The sequence below is a fragment of the Pelophylax lessonae genome (genome assembly GCF_965119305.1).
Source record: "Pelophylax lessonae genome assembly, chromosome: 9".
NCBI classification, from domain to species: domain Eukaryota; kingdom Metazoa; phylum Chordata; class Amphibia; order Anura; family Ranidae; genus Pelophylax; species Pelophylax lessonae.
Window position 1 is genome coordinate 83586682 of NC_138776.1, and position 17809 is coordinate 83604490.

General features: G+C 41.9%; 1 protein-coding gene across 1 annotated transcript in view; it reads right to left on the reverse strand.

Annotated features, from left to right (window-relative positions):
- Positions 1-754: 754 nt before the first annotated feature.
- The window catches only part of FFAR4 (free fatty acid receptor 4), a gene marked incomplete at its 5' end in the record, with an annotated part of 44257 nt that continues 27202 nt past the window's right edge, over positions 755-17809 (reverse strand). The window contains 2 exons of the mRNA XM_082269254.1: positions 755-1173; positions 11486-11614. Of these exons, the coding sequence (XP_082125380.1) occupies positions 781-1173; positions 11486-11614 (522 nt within the window). The 3' untranslated portion in view covers positions 755-780. The remainder of the gene's footprint in view (positions 1174-11485; positions 11615-17809) is intronic.

The window sequence follows — 17809 nt, forward strand, 5'->3', positions numbered from 1 at the left end:
ACTGAGACCTGCTCTGCTACCCGCTGCTGTCATCAATGAGTGTTCCCCATTGGGCTTCCTTCCACTGGGCTTGTTGTGAACTGTTTTTCACTGATTTCAATACAAGCTCCATTATTTGAATCTGGACTGAGTGTGTGTTATAGATGCTGCACTACGCTGCACCCACCCACAGGAGTATCCCTTGAAGCTCTATGGCACGCAGGGCTTTCTTGTCCCAACAAGAAGGAAGCTCAAAATGTGCACTAAAGTCAAAGTAAGAAATATCAGTTTAAAGGCAAACCTTAACAATCCTGCTAGACTGAAGGTAAGGCTGGAGTTCAGCTTTAAGAGTTTACTTAAGGGTTAAAAGTTAAGTGTTAGGGTTCAGGCTGAAAATTAAAGTACTTCTGTAAGAAAAAAAACAAGCAAACAGTGCAGGCCTAAAGGTGCCCATTGGTTCAACCCTCTGCAATTGTGCCAGTGATCCATGGCATTTTAATCTGCAGGTTTTATTGCACCCTCCTATTGGCTATGATAGGTAGCATCACTGGCCAATAGGCATACTGTAGGTTCATCCCTTTTACACTCTTAGTAACCTACGTAATCACAGCTGGATTGCATAAATTACTATTCTTAAAGCTGTACTATGTGACTGAATAAAAAAAGGAAACTATTGTAAACTAACAAAAAATTTGTCTTCTGGCAAAGTAAAATAAAATGCCCAACAATGAGGTTTCATGTTGTTCTGTTCCAACTTCATTGTTAACGAATTGACATTTGTCACCAAAAATCGAAATCCTGCTATTTTATCTCTGCTGAACCATTTTGATTTTCATTCTTTTTGGTTGTGGTCTCTGTATCTAGGGTTTCCTCTGAACTGCAACAGAATATAATTTGCCACCATTTCTGCCGGAAAAGGTTCATGTTGTACAGAATTGGGTTGACTATTGAGTTACAGAATGTGAATAAAATAATCCAAAAGAACCATGTAGGTGAGAGATGGAAGTTTTTGTTCAAGTTCTGGACAAGAAGGAGCAGAACGATGATGAACACAGGAGTCCACATGACAAAGAAGGAGATCATCAGAATGAAGAGTGTTCGAAAAAGTTTGTAGTCACGCTGGGAGACTCGGATTTGGTGATTTTCAGAATATGCTGTACTGCTGATCATCCGCTGCCTTATGTCCTTTGTTATCTGTAAAAAGAAGTACAAAGCAGATTAGAAACATAAGGTCACAATTTTGGGTGAATTCAGCTTAAATGGAAATCCCCCAAAGAGAGACATCTATCAGCAAAATGTACAGTATCTCACAAAAGTGAGTACACCCCTCACATTTATGTAAATATTTTATTATATCTTTTCATGTAACAACACTGAAGAAATTACACTTTGCTACAATGTAAAGTAGTGAGTGTACAGCTTATATAACAGTGTAAATTTGCTGTCCCCTCAAAATAACTCAACACACAGCCATTAATGTCTTACCTTGCAGGCAACAAAAGCAAGTACACCTCTAAGTGAAAATGTCTAAATTGGGCCCAATTAGCCATTTTCCATCCCCAGTATCATGTGATTTGTTAGTGTTACAAGGTCATAGGCGTGAATGGGGAGCAGGTGTGTTAAATTTGGTGTTATCGCTCTTCTCTCACTCTCTCATACTGGTCACTCGAAGTTCAACATGGCACCTCATGGCAAAGAACTCTCTGAGGATCTGCCAGTATGTCAATGTGATATGTTACAAAAAAGTCACAGTAAAGTGCAGGAAATGCATGTGTGTGGACATTCCTCTGTTCCTAAATATTCAGGCCAGGGGTGTCGTGAGTGGGCCTATGGCTAGGAGTATGACACAATATGGCAGAAGGTTAATCCAGCAACAGGTGGGCAGATGTCCTATACAAGAAGTGAGGTGGGGACATTTTTTAAGAGGTCTGTACATGAGACCAAAAGGAGGGACAACTGTGGAGGAAAAAGAAACTGAGGAATTTTGTTCCAAAAGAGGCACAGTCCCTCCAAACAGTGACAGTTGGATGCTATGGTTTTGGATACACTGGTGCCAATCTCCCTTGCCAATCCTACATACTGCCAGTTACTGGCTTCACAGTAACGATAACCAATGACTCCCGCTGCCTCAGCAAAACCAGCGAGACCAGTAAGTCAGAGGAGAGAGCCACAGCACTGGATCAAATGAGGGCTGGATTACCAGCCCCATGTCACTAACCAGCTTCTCTGTAGGCTTGAATAAGTGGTTTGAGAATTAGACCATGGAGAGCACATTCCATCCGGACCACATGCTTTATGTGTCGGTGTATTTCCTGCCAAAAGTGAGTGCAATGTATTTTATCTTTCTTTTTAGCAAAAATAAAATGTTAGGATTAGCATTTCCCTTAGTGAATCCACAACCATTGGATCTTTGGGAGCTGCAAGTCCCTAGGGCAACCTAATTATTGTTACACCTGTTTACAATGAGTGAATTCACTGACTTATTGGAATTGGAGAGGGATTTTGCTTGCCATCGACATTTAGCACAGCACTACTTGGTTTTTGTATTGCTATTCTAACCTTGCCTTGCCTCCTCCTTACGAAGCACTTCCACATAACTCGTCTAGGCAAGAATAAAGTCTGCACCCCCCTGCAGTGTGCACATGTGCCAGAGGGCTTTAGGTCCCAGGAGTTCCACGGCACATCTGTCCACATGTGCAGGGCTGGTGCTACCACTAGGCAAACATGGCAGCCGCCTAGGGTGCACTGCTGCCTAGGGCGCAGCCAAAGCCAGGAGGACTCTGGGCACCCTGATGTAAGGGGGGCTATAGGGACGCTAATGTCCTAATAAAAGTGGGGTCTCTGTTGTAAGGGTGAACTCTGGGGACCCTGATGTAAGGGGGGATCTCAGAAGGACCATGATTTAGGGAGAGGGGACTCTTGGGACCCTTATGTGGGGGGGGGGGGGTCTTTGGGGATCCTAATGAAAGTAGTGAAAGGTGTGTAAGGGCCCCAAAACTACTGATGGCTGCTCTGTTCTCCACACACTGCACTGACGTTACACATACTGCTGAAGCTGGATGACAATAGCTGGAGATGAAGCCAATCCATGAAGAAGAGGTATCCAGCCAATGAGGTGCCATGCAAGCTGTGCTGCGTGCAACATCACTTCCTCCCAGCTCCCCAGTCAGTCTGCGCACGGAGCTACCATTGGCAAGGAGGGGAGAAAGCATTCCTGTACAGGCTGCATTTGGAGCCTTTATTATTTTGGGGGTGGGAAGGGGGGTGCAAGTAGCTGGTCTTGCCTAGGGCGCAAAATAGTCTAGCACCAGCCCTGCACGTGTGGCTTCCCCTGTACATTTGCACACACACCCCCTTCTCCCGCACGTGAGCAAAGCAAACTTTGCCGTCTTTGCACATGCATGGAAAATACCCTGCACATGCTCAGATGTGCCAGAGGGCTCTGTCAGGACCGAATGTGGCATAATGGCAGCACTGGGGAGGCAACTTCACTTCAGTCAACAAAACTGGGCCTGAAATACCTCTTTAAATTTTATAATTTTTTTTTCCTCAAACTGAAATTTTGTTGCTGTGTGCCTTACAAAGTGGTTGTAAACATCATTCAAAAAGCAAACAAGAGTGCACATACCCATAGGGATAAAACCTAGCTTTTTTTTAGAGTTTCTTAAAAAAAAAAAAAAAAGTCATTATCCAACAGAAACTATATGTGTTTAATATTTATAAGTGGAGGCTGGGGCTCTAACACACTCTTTAAATGAAGCCTCTCATGACTGGGTCTCTTTAAATGAACTCAAAAGGCTGTGGATTAGTGTTGCAGAAGCATAAACACAAGAGTTAGGGTCTTATCACATTCTTTACATAAAGCCTCTCATCAATGACTATGGTTTATATGTCCCAATCAGTTTATTTGCACTAATACTTACTTCCCTCAAACACCAGATTAGAGCTCATTTCTAGAGAGGCATATAGGGTCTCTAGTCCTCCACTTATAAATGGAGGCTGGGGCTCTAACACTCTTTAAATAAAGTGTCATCACAGTCTGTGACTCCTATGTTCTGGTCAGTATATTTAAATCTCTGTAAGTAACTTACAAAACTGTACATCAGTGTTGCAGAGGCATAAACACAAAGGGCTGAGGCTATAACACATTCTTTAGAAAAAGTTTCCCATCACTGACTGTGGTTCAGATGTTCCCTTCAGTTTGTCTAGATCTCTGCAAATTAATGCCTTGTACACACGCAACGATTATCGGCCGACCGATCGGCCGTCTTTTGTCCAGTGTTGTTGTGTTGGTTGAAATGTACTCTAGACTGCACACGAATTTTCTCGGCCAACAAAAACCAACTTCAGAAGTGATGTCATGTGCAGGTTTACTTTCCGTGTGTTTTTTCTTCTCTGAGCATGCCCAGACTTGCTTATCAGATTTTTGTCTGCCGAAATCTGTACTGACTGACGGAAAATCGGCCGTTGTGTTGACGGCCAACAAAAATTTTATAGCATGCACACCAGATTTTTTTCGGCCGAAAAGTCGGAGTCGGTTGTCGAAAGCATCATACTAACAACCCGACAATCGGCCGATCGGACGTTGGCCGAAAATTAATGGCCAACTATCGATGCGTGTGTACGAGGCATAGCTCACAAAGCTATACATGTGTATTGCAGAGACACAGAAGGGTTTTGCAAATTTCACCCCTGTGTATTCAATAAGGGCTTTGATTATATTCTACAGGGCACAGAGTACTGAAGGGCTTAACTAGCTTCCCAAAGCCCAACATGAACACGTCACTTGGCCCAGCCGCTGCCCAAATTACCACAAATGAAAAGGCATAAGGAGTCCCCCAGTCCTCTACTCAAAAAAACGTGTTTTTACCAACACCAAATCATACCAGTGCTAAAATAAAAACACTAAGTCCAATAAAACCAAAATATTTCATTCTCAAAAGGGACAGCTTTGTCAGGGGTGCAGCAAAGTGAAATTAAATACATCAGTGGCATGTGTGCCATCACCACATTGCCAAACAGCAAAATAGCAGCCAAGTCCATTTTCTCCTCTATCTATTTGTAGCCAAAGATGGCTGCTTTGCCCGCCCCTTCCTGTATAACAACTGCCAGGATTTCGCCACCTTGTGGACAAAAAGGAGAAGGCTATCTATCAGGCACTGTATGAAATGTCCTATATTTTTCACAATGTCAGGAGAAAACCGAGAATCATCTAAACTTGTCGGATTTGTACACTCAGATCCTCCAGTTTATCAGGTTTCAGACTAATGTCAATTTACAATAATTTGTCCCGCCTCCAAATTAGGCTACACAGCATACCGGTTTCCATTACTGTATAGGGATTACTTTGACGTAGTTGGCCAGCTTAAACATGTATTGCAATATGTGTGAACTAATAATCCCTGTTTTTCATTGCAAAGTTTGCTAGAAAGGATATATAGCAGTGTGCAGAGGGTTATCCAGGATTTCTAGTGTTAATATGTGGTCACAACCCTTTAGCAGCTGATAGATTATATGCATGTACAAACTATTGGGATTTGAGCACAGGTATATCTTGTTTCCGTTATAGGATATGGACGCAAGTTAAATATCTAATCACATACAAACAGAAGGTAATTATCTGCTATCTTCAGCTTTATATACTGTTTAGAAAGTATATATTGTGTTAGATTTTTTCTTTCTGTTTCAGCTGTGGGAGTGTAGTCCTGGCATACACTGTGTGACAGCTGATTGGAGGAAAGGCACACACCCCCCTTCACATAGGCAGAGGAAGGAAGGAATGTGCAGACCTGTGCTGTGAATAGACCGGTGTTCTGCCCAAAAACTCCAACTTGTTGAGAACTCCAATCAGGTCACTTCCGGTGACTGTACACCAGTAATAATTGGAGATTTATAGCACTTGGTGTTTTCACAGAACAGGTGGCAGCGAATACACTATAATTAGTAGACATTTTTAGTCCACCCAACAACGTCCACTTATTATGCCATGTACGCTGATCAAAAAGACCAAAGTCATGGGAGAGGACAAATGACCACCCCCTTTTAAGGGCAGCCATATGGACTTCAGTCAGAGTAACTCAAGATAAATTGATAATTTGGAGATCATGGTTTGTCTCCTGAATACTCCCTTCCTCTGTGGGATATGTTGTTGCTATATCTTGCCCCTCCCGGGCCCTGTGTATGCCAATTTCTGACGGTCCACAACTCCTGTGTTGGCATCTCTAAAAATCCATTCTGATTGCCTCTAGAGTTGTTCCCTGCTCTCCCTCTCCTTCCTCATCCTCTCACAGGGACACGTCTCAGTTCTCGTCTATATGCACTGGAGTCACCTGTTTATCACTCCCATCTCTTATCTGCTTAGATTCTCTAGAACAGTAGTCTCCAAATTGTGGCCCTTTGCTTGCCTTAATCCGGCCCTTGAGGCAATATTCCTGCCACTGATACCAACGATGGGGCACTATTCCTCCAACTTACACCAATGATGGGGCACTATTCCTCCCACTTACACCAACGATGGGGCATTATTCCTTCCACTTAAACCAACGATGGGGCACTATTCCTTCCCACTGGGACTAAATATGGGGCACTATTCCTTCCACTGATACCAACAATGGGGCACTATTCCTCCCACTGACATCAACAACGGGGCCCTATTCTTCCAAATGACACTTATGATGGGGCTCTATTCCTCCCACTGATACCAACTATTTTTGCCCCAGAGATGGGGCATTGTTTACTTTCACTGGGCACAGTCTGGCCCCCCTAAAGCCTGAAGGACAGCAAACTGGCCCTTTGCTTAGGATGTTTGGAGACCTTTGCTCTAGAAGAATCAGAGCAGGCTGCAGCATTAGTGTGAAAACCAGTGTATTGAGACTTTTGAGACCAGGTATAGACTCTACCATTGGAGAAGATCTGGGAATCTCGGATTAATTCTTTTTTTGATTGACTCCTTATGATTCTCTACTTGTCTTTGCAATCTCTCCTCCAATTTTGTCTCAGCAAATAAACTCAAAATGCTGTATGTTAGTATTGCAGAGGCATAAACACATAGGGTTGAGGCTCTACACTCTTTCGATTAGCCCTTATTGACTACTGGCTCGGGGAACATCTGACTGTGGCTCAGGGAACATCTGACTGTGGCTCGGGGAACATCTGACTGTGGCTCAGGGAACATCTGACTGTGGCTCAGGGAACATCTGACTGTGGCTCAGGGAACATCTGACTGTGGCTCAGGGAACATCTGTCTGTGGCTCAGGGAACATCTGACTGTGGCTCAGGGAACATCTGACTGTGGCTCAGGGAACATCTGACTGTGGCTCAGGAAACATTTGAGTCACAGTCAGTGATGTGAGGCTTTTTCTAAAGAATGTGTCAGAGCCTCAGCCTTTTGTGTTTATGCCTTTGCAATATTGATGTACAGTTTTGTTAATATATGAGCCACAGACAGTGGTGAAACTCTTTATTTAAAGAATATGTCAGAGCCCCAGCCTCCACGTATAAGTGGAGGACTGGAGATGCTTTATGCCTCTCTAGAAGTGAGCTCTAATCTGGTGCTTGAAGTAACTGGAAAGGGTGTTTTTTTTGGGAGCGCATATTACAACGGAGTTGCCATGGTCTCAAAATACTTTTTTCTAGTAAAAAAAAACCCGCAGTCTTCGGAGACTGAAGCAGGCTGGATTGCCCTTAAAGCACAAATAAAGGCCAAACTTTTTTAAGTTGTCAGTTTTTATTGTTGTCTGTGCCCCCGTTAGCGAGGTTCATCCTCTCTATTTTCCCTGTTTACCATCATCGTTGAAAGTGAACGTAAAAGAAAATCACAGATTTTGGGTTGTCCCCAATGAGTAATAGAGGGGAAATCTTCCAATTAGGATACTAGTTCTGGTGAGCTGGGGGTCCCCAAGAAATTCCCTTAATTTGCAGGGATTTCCTCTCACTTCCTGTTTGGTTATGGGACAGGAAGTGAAGAGAAATCTCCGCAATATGACACAGATGGTAAAAACAGCACAGAGGTTTACAGGTACAGAGCTATCAAATTTGGACACAGCATATGCCAGCCGATTCAAAAAGCAGGCAAAAGCTACTAGTAGTGATCCAACCCACCCAGGTAACAGTGGGTTTGTCCCATTGCCATCAGGGAAAAGATATATGACACCCAAAAGCACACTAATCGCTTAACCACTTGCCGACCGCCGCACGACTATTTACTGCGGCGGTCAGCCCCTCACAGGCAAAGCGACGTAGTACTACGTCGCTAGCCTGTAAGGGTTTTGGGAGCGAGCAGACCCCCCCACGCGTGTGCCCGGCGGACCCGATGTCCGCCGGGCACTCGCGATCTTCCGTTACACCGGAAGAAAGGCAGGCGGCTAATGTAAACAAAGCCGCCTGTCATTCTTCCCTGTGTAAGAATGGTGATCAAACGGTTCTACTATGTAGGACCGTTGATCACTGCTCTTACACATCAAGCCACAGCCAATCACAGTTAGAAACACGCCCCTAGGGACACACTTAACCCCTCCCTCTCCAATAAAGTTAACCCCTTCACTGCCAGTGTCATTTTTACAGTAACAGTGCATATGTATAGCACTGATTACTGCAGTAATGTCACTGGTAACCCCAAAAGTGTCAAAAATGTCAGTCAAGGGTCCGATCGGTCCGCCCCAATGTCGCAGTCCCGCAAAAAAAACGCAGATCACCGCCATTACGCGTTAAAAAAAAAAACAACAAAAATGACAAAAATCTTTCCCTTTGTTAGTAAACGCAATAACTTTTGCGCAAACCAATCAAAATACGCTTTTTGCGATTTTTTTTTACCAAACATATGGTAAAAAAAAATTGGCCTAAAATGTTAAAAAATTTAGATTTTTACATTTTTTTGGGGAATTTCATATAAAAAAATGTGAAAAATATTGTTATTTTTGCAAAATTTTCGCTCTTGTTTTGTTTATAGCGCATGATCAAAAAATCGCACAGGTGATCAAATACCACCAAAAGAAAGCTCTGTTTGTGGGGAAAAAAGGATGTCAAATTCATTTAGGTACAGCATCGCACGACCGCGCAATTGTCCGTTAAAAATCACAAAGTGCCGAATCGCAAAATACCCCCTGGTCAGGAAGGGGGTAAAATCTTCCGGGGCTTAAGTGGTTAAAGTATAGTTTTTCCCTAGGGCTGTATTGTCCATAACCCCACCAGGTACAGCGTTTTAGGAATCCTATGTGGAATTTACATTTTTTTAAATAACATTTGTATATTTTTTTATATTTAAAAAGATATGTGGGCATGTGCTAGGAGTATGTACTGTATGTTTGGATGTGTTGGAAAGTTTACAGCTGTTCTAAAAAGGTATCCTGATAAATTTTGTTGTATGTATACAATGACAACAAAATGTATATCTTAGTAAGTATTAGTGCAAATAAACTGATTTGGGACATATGAACTATAGTCAGTAATGAGAGGCTTTATCTAAATTGTGTTAGAGCCCCCGCCGCTTGTGTTTATGCCTCTGCAACACTAATCTACAGCTTTGTGAGTTCATTTGCAGAGACATAAATAACTTACCAGAACAATGAGCCACAGTCAGTGATGAGAGACTTCATTTAAAGAGCGTGTTAGAGCCCCAGCCTCCACTTATAAGTGCAAAGTACAAAGTTTCTGTTGGATAACGCCCTTTTCTAAGTAACCCTGTGGCCTATACAGTGTGTGGGTATACTGTGCATCCTTTTTTGTTTTTTGAATGTTGGGCTGCCACAGTGAGGACTGACACTTTTCACACATTGGGCTATTTAGTTTATGTATGGCTGTAAACCTCAGGTATGAAATATGAACAAAGCACATTCCTCTATAGTGTGTACATGTCTCAGTTAAAAGCACTAAGTGTAATTTCTTTCTGCTGCTTTATTCCTCTGCTAGCAGCATGAATCACTTCTGACAAGTTTTCCTGACGCCAAGAGAAAAAGGTGACAGTGGAGGGACCTCCTGCAGATTGACAGCCTCAACTCTGTTCCTGTGTGCTGTGTGAAGGGGGGTGTGGGTGTCCCTTCCCCTCCCTTCAATCAGCGTTCTCATCACTGGGCTCTGCAGAGTGTAATTTCGGTTCTCCGCCCCTCGTTTTTCCGAATGCTCAGGCAAGCATTACAAATTCTGAACTTTGAATGGATGTATATAATAGAATAATGCAGATAAACAGGTACAACTTATGTAGGATGATTTGTTTCATCTCTGTCTATCACATGAGGCCAGTTTACACTGGGTATATGTAAGAGCTTACAACTTTACTACTTAAAAAACAAATGGTGGCTGCTTACATTATCACTAAAGCTGGCCATAGACAGTTCAAATTTCAGCTGGTTCAGTAGGAACTGGCCAAGAATCAAACCATGTATGAGCAGGCTAAATATTTCCAAGTTCATTGATCAACTTGGGTACAACCAGCCTGCCAGAATTTAAATGTAATTATTGGAAGCGGCTTCTCCCGGTGGGAACGGCGTCCCATTGGGAGGGATTCCCCTGTCAGCACTGACTGTATTGATGGGGAAACCCGTGGTTGCAGGAAAGAAATTTGTTCTGTCTATGGACAGCCTAAGGCCCCTTTCACACATGCGGACCGTTCAGATCCGCCTGTCAGTTTTTCAGGCGGATCTGAACGGATGCCCCATGCATCTCTATGGGGCATCAGATGTCAGCAGAGACATGTCCGCTGATATCCGATCCGATCCGTCAAATCTGGACAGATGGAAACCCTATTTTCCATCCGTCCAGCGGATCGGATGAGAACGGACAGGCAGTCCGTTCTCATCCGATTCCCCCATAGAGAACAGCGAGAACCTGACAGCTCTGTCTCCGCACACAGCGCGGAGACAGACAGAGCTGCCATCCGCCTGCTCAGCGGAGGATCGGCGGATCGACACCCCGCTAAGAAAAACGGAGTCCACCGACTGACTCTACAGTGTGAAAGGGGCCTAAGGCTTCTGTGGAAGAATGAGTACATAAGAAGTACTCTCCTGTTCTCCACAAGTTGCAGCATTTAATATAATGTCAATGTAATGCCAGAGATAGGTGTATCACTCTTCAGAAGTAGAATGGTGAGTGTATAAACGAATCTCCTCCAATTTCCACCAATCGGCTAACAGGTGTGTGTGACAATCAGGGTGAAGAGGGTGGAACTGAACTTCCTCAGGTGCATTTAATGCAGAGAATTGTAGAGCACAGGAGTGCGGTGTATGGGCCATACACACTATACAATTGTCTTTAGATTTTTTCCTTTAGATTTACCAAAACCATATAATATGAAGTCAAATCTAAACACTTTCAATTTGAATGCAATCAGGCAGGTCCCTGCACTACATAGTTGAAGGTAAATCTAAAGGAAATCTATCAACAAAAGTTGTATAGTGTGTATCCAGCTTTAGAAGTCCTTTATATTGTTTCAGCAATATATGAAATAGTAAAGTTGTCCTACTCAATCCTCCAGATAAAGTAAGAAGATGATGGACACTTTATAGCGAAGTACCTTATAGATCTTGGTATAGCTGACAACAATGCTCAATCCAGGGATCAGAAAATCCAGAAGAATAAATGAAATGTCCCATGAGATTTCTTCTGCAATTGTAGGCCAGATAAGAGTACAAATCTTCAGCTCCTAGTGGGGAAAAACCAATACATTAACATGTGGCAGATAGCAGAATTATGGAAGACTTTACAATTCATGCGTTTCAGAAGCCAATGTTACTTTGAATTATCAAAGGTGACCTCCATCCAATACAGAGCAAGCTTTCATTTCAGAAGTCCTCATTCCTTTGCTCTAATGGAATGGGCTTTTGGGATATGGGAAATGTGGATGTGACCCCCACCATGTGACAGCGTTTAGGGATGGGCAGCCACTCGCCAGGCGCGTTGTTACATGCATGGGCAGTCACGTTATCCCCCTGGGTAAGCTCCAACACCATTTGACACCTCATGTATTCCTGCAGGTATCTGCTGATACTGGTGTTGATTTACTAAAGGCAAATTGCAGTTTGTTACAATTTCACTTTGCAAGGAAAATATAAAAAAAATAGCATTTTTTGTTGTACACGATTGGATGATTGAAGTCAGAAGAATTTTACTTTGCTCTTAGTATCCTACCAACCCTTAACCACTTCCTGCCCATGTTATAGCTGTACGACGGCTACAGCGCAGGCCTCCTTTGCCAGGAGAGCGTACATGAATGTGCGCCCGTGATCTCCCTGCCTGCGCGCCCCCTGCTGCACGCTCTGTGATTGCCAAGAACTTCAGACTCAGCTGATCACAAATCAGGGTAATGGGCCAATCACAAGCGTCCCTTTACCATGTGATTAGTTGTCAGCCAATGACAGCTGATCACAGGATGTAAACACAAGCCTATTATCGGCTTTTCCTTCCTCATGCTGACAGTGTAATTAGAGAAGAGGAGAGCCGGTAACCGGCTTGTGTTAGGGACATCGGCACTGATAAGGCACTGACTATCAGTGTCCTGATGATCAGTGCCGTCCCAACAGTGCCCATCAGTGCTGCCAATCAGTGCCTCCTCATTAGTGTCACCTATCAGTGCCGCCTATCAGTGCCCACCAGTGCTGCCTATTAGTTCTACCTATCAGTGCCACCTCTCAGTGCCACCTATCAGAGCCTATCAGTGCCACCTATCAATGCTGCCTATCAGTGCCACATATCAGAGCCTATCAGTGCCACCTATCAGTGCAGCCTCATCAGCATACATTAGTGAAGGAGAAAAATTACCTGTTTGCAAAATTTTATAACAAACTATGTTTTTTTTCCTAAACTTTTGATCTTTCTTCATTTAATTTTTCATTTTCATTTCATTTTTCATTTTCATTTAGCAATTAAAACCCCAGTGGTGATTAAATGCCACCAAAAGAAAGCTCTATTTGCGTGAAAACAAATGATAAAAATTTCATATGGGTACAGTGTTGCATAACCGCGCAATTGTCATTCAAAATGTGACAGCACTGAATGCTGAAAATTGGCAGGAAGGGGGTAAAAGTGCCCAGTAGGCAAGTGGTTAAAGCGGTTGTAAACCAAAAAAAAAAAAAAAACCCCTGCAAGACAAGGGCATAACGAGCTAGTATGCATCGCATACTAGCTCATTATGAATTACTTACCTTAGAACGAAGCCCTGACACGGACCCCCCACGGGGCTGACATGATCCCTCGGCGTGTCTTCCGGGTTCAGCGGCTCCGGCGCTGTGATTGGCCGGAGCCGCGATGACGTCACTCCCGGCAAGCTCCCGGCAAGGGAAGCTGAAGGTCCGCCAGACCTTCAGAGCGCATGCACAGCTCGCGTGAGCGGCTGCATGCACTGCAAATATCTCCTAAACCGTGCCGGTTTAGGAGATATTAATTCTACCTACAGGTAAGCCTTATTATAGGCTTACCTGTAGTTAAAAGTGGAAAAAAGCGTGATACTACCGCTTTAATAAAGGGCTTGCCTTTTTTTTTTTTAAGATGAATTTATCTGTTGGAAAAACCTGCTTCATATATCAAAATGGGAACAAAAACTATCCATAGTTTTAAAGGTAGAAACTAGAAAATGTAGATTTTATTTGCAGGTGAAGCTGAGACTTCAAGTGGTTGTAAAGGCTAAGCCCCGGTTCACATTTGTGCGATCACGGAGATCGCATGTAATTCGGAGCGCACTGCTCCTAAATTACATGCGATCTCATGTGCGGTGCGAATTTCAGCCATACACTTTGCATGGCTGAATTTGCACCGCATCTGCAATAAACTCGCACATGAGGCTTTTTTTTATCCGCAGCAGAATGGGATCGCATAGTGGTTCACACTTGTGCGATCCGATTCTGTGCAAACTTGCAGATCGCACTGCGATATGCGATCGCAACTGGGGGTGTCGTTAACTTTTAATTGACACCCCCTGTGTATTGCACATGGCAGTGTGAACTGCCAGAGGTGCGGATGCGATATGGGATCACGCTGCATATTCGCAGCATTCCCGCATCGCACAAATGTCAACCGGCACTAAAGGTTTTTTTTACCTTAATGTATTGTCTGCATTAGGTAAAAAAAAAATGTTAGGTGCAGCTCCCCCCACACCCCCCTCAAAAGGTTTACCTAAGCCCGACTTCAATCCATCGCTGTGTCCGAGAGCTACATTCTTGCTCTTTCTCTCTCGTTCCCCTCTGGATTCGGTGAGTGCAGTGGGAGCCATTGGTTTCTGCTGCTGTCAATCAAATTCACAAGGGAGCAGGACTGACCTGCACTGTGTGTGTCAATAGACACACACAGTGCGGCTCGAGAGCGAACCCACATGATAAACCCCCGTAGCAAGCAGCTTGCTAAGGGGGGTACTCAAAGGCAGGAGGAGCCAGGAGCGCTGGCAGGGGACCACTGAAGAGGAGGATCAGGGCTGCTCTATGGAAAACCATTGCACACAACAGGTAAGTAAAACATGCTTGTTATTTAAAAAAAAAAAAAGAGTCATCTTTTTCAGTTGGAAAATCGCCACCAAAGCCTATGCTGGTTGGTGCCCACAAGCTGAAATCCAAGAAAGCTGCTAAATAAAAAACGCTAAATACATATACATCGATTGTCTTCCAGTCAAAAGCTTTGTAGTTGTTGTCAGTCATGTGACCCAGGCACCCGAGACAGCACAGCCAAGTTGGTCACTTTACATTTCTAAGTGACCCCTGGTGCTGCTGGCTGATCTCTTAGTTGAAATCTTCCCCCCTATAACCCTTCAGACACAATCTGAAGGTTGTGGGGGTTAGTAGAGCTGCTGTACATGTCACAGGCACCGGTCAAGAGTGCCAACTAGACATGGGCAGTAGTTCTGAGTTGAAAGTCAGACCAATTTTCAGTTTTCGGAAATTCCGATATATCCGAATTTTTGAATTACAATAGTACCAGATTTAAACGAAAAATAATGGAAAATTCAAATCGATTCGAATAGTTTTCGAATTCGAAAAGTTTTAGAATATGAAACATTTTTGGATTCGAATAGTTTTCGATTTGTTTTCCAATTTCCAAAGAGAATAAAACAGAATAGACAGTGAAGGAATAGAATAGAAAAAAAAAACAGAATAGAATAAGAATAGAATAAAATAGAAACATGGCGGCGGTTCCCCATCCGGGGAGGACTTGTGTGGCGTGTTTTCACAGCTCAACATGGGCATCCATTACTTGTAGTGTGGGTCCAAATCTCTAAACCATAAGTGCTTTATGATCGATAAAACACATGGGGTGATTACCCTCACACCTATGTGAATATTCGTTCTCCAGTATATGAGCTGTGCGATCACTTAATAGTCCTCCTCGTTAACTATCAGAGAAGTTCGAAATATACAATGTACAGATAAGTCAAATAGTATGCTCCAGACGAAGCTTTCCACAGCAAAGCGAAACATGTTGAGCAAAAACGTAAAGTAATGTATGATGTAAACCTACTACAGTTTTCAGCTGACCCTGTTGACCGACACCTTGATTATCTGGGTATCCGTCGGCAGGATTCTCCTGATTCGAAGTATATGATGTCTGATTTATACTTACTGTAAATCTCTTTGTACATGTATATTTCTATGTTATGTTGAGGCATAATACCTCATGAGTTATTGTACCCTATGCTGTAGACCAATGTATTGGTCTCGTTTTCAATGTAGAAAACCTATCTGCTTGCAACAAATATATGTTTTTAAATAACTTGTTTAATAAAAAGTGATTTTTTATAAAGTTCTGTGCCCGAAATCCTTGTCTCCCAACCCTTCCATTCTAATGATATAATTAAGGATAGGGGCACCACCAGGTGCTACTTATAATGGCCCAGATAACTGCTGTCTGGAGGCTCATTATTCTCAACATAAAAATAGAAAGAATGTAACCATCTTCTGAAATTCGAATTTCAAATAGAATAAATGTGAATTCGAATACATAAGAATAGAAAAAAAAGAATAGAATAGACTGTAATAGAAAAAAATAGAATAAAAAAAAAAACAATGGAACAGAATAGAAACAATATAACCATTTCCCAAAATGCAAATAGAATCAATTCAAATTTGAACAGAATAGAAAATAATAGATTAGAATAGAATACAAAATAACAGAATAGTATAGAAAAAACAACAGACTAGAATGGAATAGAATAAAAAAATAGAAAAAGAATAGAATTTAAAAAAACAATTGAATAGAATATTAAGATGGTCATATTCTTTCTATTCTATTCTATTCTGTTTTTTTTCTATACTATTCTGTTATTTTTTATTCTAATCTATTATTTTCCATTCTATTCAAATTCTATTCTTTTCCATTCAAATTTCAGAAAATGGTTATATTCTTTCTATTTTATTCTATTCTTTTTTTATTTTATTCTATTCAATTACATTCTGTTCTTTTATTTTCTATTCTATTTTGTTTTGTTTTACTCTATTATATTCTACTCTTATTTTCTGGTTAAGATGGTCATATTCTTTCTATTCTATTCTATTCTGTTTTTTTTTTCTATACTATTCTGTTATTTTTTATTCTAATCTATTATTTTCCATTCTATTCAAATTCTATTCTTTTCCATTCTTTTTTATTCTAATCTATTATTTTCCATTCTATTCAAATTCTATTCTTTTCCATTCAAATTTCAGAAAATGGTTATATTCTTTCTATTTTATTCTATTCTTTTTTTATTTTATTCTATTCAATTACATTCTGTTCTTTTATTTTCTATTCTATTTTGTTTTGATTTACTCTATTATATTCTACTCTTATTTTCTGGTAAATTCTTTTCTATTCTATTATATTTTTTTTCTGTTCTATTCTTTTATCTTCTTTTTTATTTTATTGTCCTTGGCAATTGGAAAACAAATCAAAAACTTTTCGAATTTAAAAACATTTCAAATTTGAAAAAAATTTTCAAATTCGAAAACTATTCGAATTCAGAAAATTTGAATTGATTTGAATACGAATAAACTAAAGGAATTACAAAAATGAATCAAATGGATTAAACAAATCTAACTAAACAAGTTTATGCAAATGACGAATCGAAACAAAATGAAACAAATTTTTTACATTCTGCACAACTCTAGTGCCAGCTGTGTCTGCCCTTTCCTAAGTGGACCTTTCATTCATCAGCCTGTACTCTATTCATACAGAGCTTTTCCTTGATGGAAGCTATGGTACAACTCATATGAATAGAAGAGGATTTAGGGGTGGAAAGAACACTCTTGATGAGTCAGTACAAGAAACATAGGGCGCTTCTGTCCAGTGGCTCCTGTCTCAGTGTGGGTTAAACCATTAAATCCAAGGGGAGTTTAGAAACTGGCACTGGAGTAGCTCTTCAAAGAGTGGAAAAAGGTAAAGAAGGCGCTTCTAAGTGCAGTATTTAGACAGTTTGTTTAGCCGAAACAATAAAAATACACTTACAAAATGTAGATGTACAATGGGCTTGTCTGACAGTCACAATCTAAAGCCAGGTCCTTGCCTGTGTGATTCCTGGTCCCCCTGCAGACCAGCAGCGGTGGGTGAGATGCGATGAGCCAATTGGGAGGAGGGCTGGCTGTCATGCAGGGGCTGCGGTGGAACGCACGCCGCACAAACCGGAAGCAACATCAGGATGTAGGTGGTTACGCTTTTCGGGGCATGTGTACAACGCTCCTTCCTCAGACCAAGTCAGAACCACAGGGGCAGGAACCTTGCTTTAGCTTGTGACTGTCAGACGAGCCTGTTGTACATCTACATTTTGTAAGTGTATTTTTATTGTATCGGCCTAATAAATTGTCTAAATCAGGGGTCTCAAACTGGTGGCCCTCCAGCTGTTGTAGAACTACAATTCCCATGAGGAATTGCAAGGCTGACAGTT